Source organism: Chaetura pelagica, unplaced genomic scaffold, assembly GCF_000747805.2.
Source record: "Chaetura pelagica isolate M959 unplaced genomic scaffold, ChaPel_1.0 scaffold7, whole genome shotgun sequence".
In the NCBI taxonomy this organism is placed as follows: Eukaryota; Metazoa; Chordata; class Aves; order Apodiformes; family Apodidae; genus Chaetura; species Chaetura pelagica.
Genome location: NW_009953920.1, coordinates 606,510 through 615,298, shown reverse-complemented (window position 1 = coordinate 615,298; position 8,789 = coordinate 606,510). Strand labels below are relative to the sequence as shown.

The 8,789-nt window shown below is 39.7% G+C and overlaps 1 protein-coding gene across 1 annotated transcript in view; it reads right to left on the bottom strand.

Annotated features, from left to right (window-relative positions):
• Positions 1-8,789, bottom strand: part of POU6F2 (POU class 6 homeobox 2) — a 259,189-nt gene that overhangs the window by 4,994 nt on the left and 245,406 nt on the right. The window contains exon 7 of the mRNA XM_010001517.1: positions 8,289-8,457. Within this exon, the coding sequence (XP_009999819.1) occupies positions 8,289-8,457 (169 nt within the window). The remainder of the gene's footprint in view (positions 1-8,288; positions 8,458-8,789) is intronic.

Genomic DNA, 8,789 nt, shown 5'->3' with positions numbered 1-8,789 from the left:
AAGATAATGCTTAGGATGCTGTGAGAATAAATCTGTCCTTCCTCTCCATAGCAGTTTACTGACACAGAAGCCTTTGTCCCTGAAAGGGCACATAATAAAGCATGTCTACCACAGGAAAGCTCCTTCGGTGCTGGATAACTCGGTCAATTTAGGACTTATCAAGGGAAATGACACAACAGCTGGAGAATGGAACTTTTTTTTTTTCCCCCCAAGCTACTGATCCCTGGCTAAATGAAAGTGTTTGCCAAGTCAGAGACAGCATGGGACTGGGATGGTGGAAGATTTCAAAGTGTTGTGCAATCCTGCGTGTAGTGAAGCCATTCTCCCAGCGAGACATCTCTATTGTTCTTTACCTCATTCCTCAGACTTCTTAGGTGAAAAGTTTGCAGCACGATAACCCATCAATTTCTGTAAATGCAAGCAGTTGTCCAAGGATGGTGCTAGACTACATTACTATTCTGAACCCTGTATGAGAGTGGCTCCTGCTAGTGCCGCTGTAGCTAAAATCTTGTCAGCATTACAGTAACAAAGCTTTTATTTTCAGGGGTTTATAAACCTGATGTAAAATTCCCTTATGATAGAAATGTCCTATACAAAAAAAAATATTTTCATCCAATAACAGAGAGAGAGAAGAGGTTTTTCTGTTATAAAAATGTAGCCTATATCATTACACCTTGAGTGTAAGAAGCACACGTAGCAACAATATTTTAAAAATACTAGTATATATAACCAGGGACCATGTGAACTCTGCATACAGGTACACATGCTCATAGATTGAGCCTAGTTTTGAAAAAGCTCCACACTCAGCATTGCCCTTCCTGCTGTCAGTGCTGTGTTTTCAGCTCACCTGTGCACACATGCATGCACTGCTTCAGTATAAAGCCAGGGGACGTGTTACTTGGTTTGAAGCAGTCGGCGCAAGGAGAGGAGCCACTCAGGTTTGTAAAGTCTTTGCCTTCAGAGGTGTGATGTTTTCCTGTTACCCCATACACAGTCTATCTAGCATCCCAGTTCTGATTTTCAGAGACACAAAATGGAGCTGGATGTTTATCTGCCCTTTGAGTCTCTGAAATGCAATTGCAAAATTTACAAAATACCACAAATGATAATGACCTCAAAGATTCCCCTGAGTAAAGTGCACTAAGATGGGGGCCTTCCTCACCTCTTTCCTTCCTTCACTTTAAGGCCTCTGACTAAGACTGTTAGGGATGTGACAAAGGACAATTCAGGTGTTGCCAGAGACCTTTCAAAGCAGCAAATGCTATGGTAACTGACAGCTGTGAACCTCCCCATATCCTGTTAGGAATAAAAAGGGAGGTAAGAAAGCTAAGGGTTTGTTTGTTTGTTTGCACATGATTCTAGAGAAATTCTGAAAAGTTCTGCTGGATCCTTCTGGTACCGAACTGTTAAAACAGTGAATATCATGGGAAGTCCTTTCCTGCATGGGAACAATTAGACTGAGCTCACTTTGAGTTGAGATGAGAAAAAACCCCTATGATGTACTTCAGGAATATGGGAGGAGTATCTGTTGACAAAGAGGCTTCATTCTTACATAGCATCCTTGGGAGAAGGAAAGTACTAGCAGAGGTGGACCAGAATATTGAAGCCTTTTAGCCCTGAACTCCAGGGATAAAATTTGTATCAAATCAGAACCACTTCTACTTCAGGCACGATTCAAAGCCCTTTAGAATCCATAGAAGTAGGCCCTTGCTTGCTGTCAGCTCCATATAACTCAAATACTACTACGAAGACCACTCTATTAACACCATTAGATAACAGCAGTGGCCTTATTTACTCTATTGCCATTAAAACGCCATCAATACATAATCTTGAACTCTGTGGACTAACACATGCACATACATAAACATATACAAGATAGATAATGGACTTTGTTTTAATAGGTTCTGGGCTCTCAGAACAGTTAAGTGTTTAGTGCACTTCACATTTTAGGAAGAATGTATTCTTGAGGATTGTAAATAAACCAGTGCTTTTAAAATTAAGTGGATATCCTAGAGAAGGCAGGACAATGCCAAAATGAAAATAAAGAATACAGATCTCATTGAGTGGTAGGCATCTACAGTAACAGCATTTAAAGACTCCCAGTGTACACACAGCTTGGTACAAGAGCAGCTGTTGTGTCTATGAAACCACTGGGTGCTGGAGAAAGTGAGAGTTGTCTGGGACCATTTTAGGCATATGTGTACATATCCTCTAGCAAAAAAGAAGCCACCTAAAATTCCCCTAGATGTTCTGGGGTGTGAAGGTGGGTGAGCAGAGTGGAAGAGAGAAAATCCACATGCTATCCTGCACTGAAATCCCTCTTTTTTTTTCCCTACTGAGGAGAATAATGTTCCCACTTTGAATTATTTTGAAAATCCCCCATGAGGCTGTCAGTGAGTGCAAATTTGCTGTGATTTTAATAGTTAGGGGAAAAACTTGCTACAGAGAAATCAGTGCACCCTGAAGGAGAAAGCAAATGTATGTTATGCAAAGGTCTACCATGGGAGGGATTACAGGGCATGATTTCCCTGGTCTAACAGGAGGAGAAATAGCTGGCAGAGGAAGTCTAATGGCAAGCAAGTTGGGCAAGAGAGCCAGGACAAAACATTGTTAATGGAAAATGAACTGGAACTCAGGGGAAAGAAAGAATAATAATTTGTTTGTGGGAAGCATTTTAATTTTATAGTAACAGATGACAGTCAAATGAATTTGGAAGGAAGCAAGGAACTTCATGGAGAAACAAGTCTCAGAGCATGAGGGAAAACCCGTGATTTCCACAAAGAGAACATATGGTGGAAAAGTTAAAGAAATGAGAAGAGGGATTCAGCTGAGAAGAAGAAAATTAAATGGAAAAAAGGAGGAATAATAATAATTAAGTGAAAACAAAGAGAGAAAGGAATAGATAGGGTGATACAATATAAGGAAATCATAAAGAAGGGACAGGAAGAGTAGAGACAAATCTTGCAGTTCTAGAGCTTCTTTTAACATCTCATTTCTTTGGAAACAACTGTTATTTTTTTGTTTCTAGAAGAACACATGTTGCTGGAGAGGGATGAAGGGGTTAAGATGAGATTAAAGGGAAAAGTTATAAAGAACACAATGACACAGGGGAAAAAAAAGGGCTGGAAATAATAAAGGGAAATATAAAAAAGGAAGGAAACGCACCTTTTTAAAATTAGTAAATGTTTTGAAGAAAAACTGTAAAATCATAATAAAAATATGACTACAATTAAAAGTAAAAGGAATAAAAACAAGAAACATGGAACAATGAAGTTATTAAGGCCCAATTCTGATCCCTTTCTTGTAGTACTTTAGTAATTTCTCTGATGGGAGGAGTTACTCTCTTTAGAGAAACTGTGCAAAACCTTGCCCCAAATAGCTATTTATTTCCTGAAGTTATGTTGCTCTAAGGAATTTGATTAACAGAATCAGATAGTTGAATATGCCTAGTTTTACATGAAGTTTCTTGTACTTAGCAACAATTTCTGGAATATGACCAATCTCGACCGAGGTACTCAATACTAGGGGCTGGAGGACTGGACTGCAGCTTTGGAATGAGTGAGGAAAAGGAAATTCCAATATTCCTGCCTCAGGAGGGGTAAAGCAGTCAAAGTGGTGTTCAGGGGCCACGAGTTGTTTCTTGTTGTCCTCATGCCTATGGCTCTTTCAGGACCACTGACCCATTGCAGGCCTCATCCCACTAAAAGACTTTGAATGGACTTTGGCAGATGCTAGATTTCAATCGTAGGCTTGTTATACAAAGCTCTGCTGCCAGTATGGGAGCTGGAACACTAAGGAAGCTTTGTTCAATTATGGGCCATAGGCTTGATGAAGTGGTGCTCCCTGGCCCTCAGGGTTCTGATGCCAGAAACTGAACGGATTCTGCAAAGGAGTAAAACAGCAATGACTTTCTGTCTGTTTATTTCCCTGTTCGCATGCAAATGGATTTGTAGTCACATGAAACAATTTTCAAATTTGTGAAGATCAATTAAGACTGTTTGTCTAAAAGATGGCATGATCAATGACAACAAAAAGCTGTAAAGGAATAAATGTCTGAATTTTCACGTTTCATTACACAGGTGGTTTGTTCTTTTCCTATTGAACTGACCAAATTTTTATCTTTCTTGTAGGTTCTTCCCACCTTACTAGAAACAAGCAAGTAGCTCTATTGTGCCCTGGCACACTATCACTTGTGTGCCAGCTCAAACAGCTTTGCATGTGCAGAGTTAGCTCCTGTTTGTAGTTGACTACGTGAGCTCAATATCATGCTGGACTGCCATCAAGGATCATGGAGATGACAGTTTTACTTCTGTTTGTATGATGAAACTATGCAAATGGCATAAACTCAATCCATTGGTCTTGAATGGATAGGGACTGGATGAAGCCAGAAAAATAAATTTCAAACTGTTACAGAGCTTTTTATTGATACGTAATTATCATAATGCTATTTTACAGGAAACCCCTATCAATAGCCTCTCCCTCTGGAATGCTTTTAAGATCTGAGTCCCAGTGAATTCATTCCCAAGCAAAATGCTTCCTCAGTCTGATTGCATGAATTCATTGAATTGAACTTTTTTCTGTTTTGAGCAAGGGAGAAACCCTCCAACTTCTTCTCTGTGCCATTCATTAACACAGGTGGGGTACTGACTATGGATAAATTTGCCTGACATTTGCCACTGTAAGATAAATTCTAGGTCAACTGCTTCTGAGAATGATGCTAATAAAATATTGTTGTTCTGCCAGAAATAAAAGACATTTAAATGGTAATAACCTATTTTCTTTAAGAAGTTTCAATTTCTTTGCAACTTGAAGCATGGCCTTGATAGGTGTCAGGGAGATAGTGGTTATGTCAGTAACTGACTTCTTCCAATCCCAAGTAAAAATCTGGCTCCAACAAGCCCAAGCAGATCAGCCTCCAAAGGTCATACCTACTTAGTAGAGGTTTGCTAGACCTCTGTGTGGAGTTATCTTTGAGATTGTCTTTGTACTGAGGATGGTTGAGCCTAGGGCTGAAGTTAAGGAGAAGAACTCACTCCCTCCTCTGGTTGTGGCTCTGGCTGGTTTTGGGCCAGGAGTGTAAAGACAGAGAGAATGACTCTCCTCTGATCTTGGTGATTGTTTTCCACACTGCTTTGCTGGCTTTTAGGGAGGGTGGGAGTGATGTATGCATCATCCGGATGCAGGGAGGACAAAAATTAACCTTGAGTCTGAAGAAAAAGAAATGATGGAAGGAAAAAAAACCCCTGAAGATTACTAAGTAGCAGGGATTTGAGTTTGGAGTGGAGGGAGAGAGCATCTGACTACACAGAGAGTAGTAATCACTGTGGCAGAGGAAAGACAACAGGGAAAAAGAGGGAGGACTAGTGATAAAACAAGGTAGAAGAGGACATAAATTGCCTAACAAAATGTCTGGTAGAAGGGACAGAGAGAGATGGTCTGAGGACAGAGACTGACTGGGTGTTGGAGAGGAACTGAAATGGGAAAAGAAGTTGAGGAATGATGGATGGCAGAGAAAGGACTGCCAGGAGAAGGCAACAGGAACAGAAGCACAGAGGCAAAAGCAGGGAGATTGTGTGGAGAGCAGCTTGATGACGTAATGGGACTGGAACAGAACAAGTTCTACCACAAGTGGTGTAACTAGTCAACTTTGAGAAGAACAAGTAGAAAGCCTATGTGCATTAGTGTATCTCCCCATTTCCCAAGTTGATATTCCTGTGCCTCATACTCCTCTGCTCTCAGCCAAACCTTGAGCACAACATGTATTTTACTCCGTTTAAGGCAGGACCAACAAGATGATAACACAAACTATGAGCTTCTCCATCCATTTAACTGAGAGAAGTTCTCATATTTCCAGCTATGAATATAAGCATTATCTCACCATATGACTTATATTACTATTCTGCTTTAGTAACCACCTTGAAAAGTATCCAAGCAAAAAATGAAGCTAAGAGCATCCTTAGAGTTGCACAAATAAATGCTCAGAAGCTATAAAATGATGGAGCCATAGTAGCTCCCAACACAGTGTAGGACAGTCTCCGAGCCCTGGATTACCAGCTCTTTTTCCCCAGACCCCTGCATCATCCATTGCACAGGATGAACTGTGCTTCCTTACGGAGGAACTGATTGATGTATTGCCTTTTCACTTGTTCACTGTGTGGCCCCAGACCTCTATTAAAGCTCTTCAGCACAGACATAGTTATTCATTTCCTCTTGAGCTCTCCTGTTTTTTTTAAACCATAATTTATTTTCTTGTGTTTCTACAAGATGAGGGTCTTCCACTTCTCATTCACAGATGCAGACAGATATTAAGGGAAAAAGTATTTTTGGATACCCAGACTAGGTCAAGTACAGTCTAGGTCAAGTAGGAAATGATTTTTTAGACTTTGTCTTTAAATGATTCTTTATACAGTTCTACTGTGAAAGTGCACTTAAATTGTAACTGTGAGTACCAGGTTCTTCTGTAAATTAAAGTCCAGTCTCAACTGGATATTGAGCGAGCACTTGTGAAAATTCTGTTTTAAGTGACTTGTCTGCCATTGCACTAGAATTATGTGGCAAACAGAAAGCTTCAACTCCTCAGCCCTCTACTGCCTGAAGCAAGACCATCCTTCACCTTTTTACAGCTCCCCACCTCCCACATAATGCAGACTGGGGAAAAGTTTAATGAATCAAGTAGGGAATGAGCCCTGGGACAACAGCCCACCTGTTGCATTAGGAATTTTGATGCATCCTTAGAATTGGGCATGAGCTGAAAGAAGGATGAGAAAATAATCACGACTGCATGATTTTAATCAAAATGTATATCGTTATCATAAAACACATGTCCTAAGAATTGCATACAGTTGGACAAGCATCTATTTTTCTAGCATCTCCTAACTTTTGATGGATTTATCCTGTAAACTTAAAATGGCTTCTTCCACATTTATTTTATTGTATAGTACGCTTATCCACATGGGGAAACTGACTGGAAGAACTATTGTGGGGTAGAGTAAGCCTCAGTATTTATTTCTAGAGTATTTTTTAATAAGAATGTCCACAAGGGAGGCTATTCTGGACTAGCCATTGAAAAGTAACTTATCCTGTACTAGCTATTTTAGTCAATTTTCCCACACAGATAAGGGGTAACTTTATGTATTTTTAATGTGAAGCTTCTTATTTGTCTTCTTCCTACAAGCTTGTCTACATGAGAAAATTTACTGACAGAGCAATAGCAGTATATCTATACCACTATAATTATATCTGTATCTATATATTTTACGTACTTACAGCTACCAATGCAGATATTTTTATTCCAGAATAAAAGTATTCACACTGGGAGTTATTCTAGCATAATTTTACCACTATAGCTCTGCTAGTAATTTCCCCGTGTAAACAATCTCTGAAATAATCTAACCAAGATTTTCTCACATCTTCCCTTGCATGCGATTTTCTCCAAGCCCTTTATAAGACTGTATCAGTCATATATTTTTCTTTAACAATATGATGTGAACTATAGTGTTTGTTTACTTGAAATATGTACATGGAGTATCTTTGAACAAGGTCATTCAATACACTTGGATTTTTGCAGTGGTGGAAAAACTGTTAGTGCTTCTTACGTCCACTTTTAACCTGTTGGTTTTTGCTATGTAAAGGCTAAAGTTAACACTGATAAAAAAGCAAAGATCCTGAACTGTGTGATCTGGGAGAAAGGGCTGATCAGGAGGTCAGCTGTTACACTCCTAACACTGAAAGTCAGTGATTTCACTGCAGTGTGCTTGCCTCTCCTCTCCCACATTACAGTTCTTTCCTGTTTGAATTGTGCAAGTTTTTCCTGGCAAGAAAGGTCTCTTGCTCTATATTTGTGCAGTGCTAGGGTTTGTAAAACGGTTTGCTACCCTAACTAAGCCAACAAACAGTAATGAACATGCAGCCTAACCAGAAGTAGGAGGATTTGTCTGCTCACCAAATTTTGACCAATATAATTAGTTATATCAACTGACTCAAACCCTTCTCATTTCTAAGGAACATAAGTATGTTTTAGTTATAAGAATTGCCCTTGTAAGTCAATTAATAGTTGCTACCATTTTTGTGATCATTTTTAGCACTGATTACAATTTCTTAAGGTATGTTCACCTTAAGACCCAGCTATGGCAATGCTTGAGCAGTTCTTACTGGTAAGAGTCACTCTACTTAGCAATATACAATCTACTATATGGAAAAAAAATAGGAGGGAAAGCAGGTCAGGAAACTCAGCAGTGAGGAGGACAAACAGAGGGAAGAATTAAGGAGCGCCAGGGAGCAATACTTACTGCTGACTAACTGGCCAACACTCAAAGCTGAAGAGGAGGAGGATGAGGAGGAAGAAGAGGAAGCCTGACGCACTGGGCTTTGAGACATAGATGCTTGACTGTGAGCCAAATGCAGGAGGTTGGGTTGTGAGGCTGCTTGTCCCACTTGCGTCTGGGAGGGCTGATGGAGCTATATGTTAAAATGCAAAAATAGGTATTTAGAAAATGAAGCAGTAATAAGAAACTTTCAATGCACCATCTCACCCATCTACTTCTGGGGAACAAATCCCACAGGGAGCATTATATACCGTGGACTTAGTTTAGGTGACAGTGTCACAGCAGGAGCAATCTGAGCTCTTTTGCATTCTGACTTCCCATTTTTTCTCAGTTTAACCAGATATTTAATCTAATTAGAAGCTAAATACTTGTTTGAAATGGGTGATAAGAGACCTATGACATTGCCAGAGGCATTCTCATATAATAAATACATGTCCTTACCTGTTTTCTGACTGATGAAGTCAG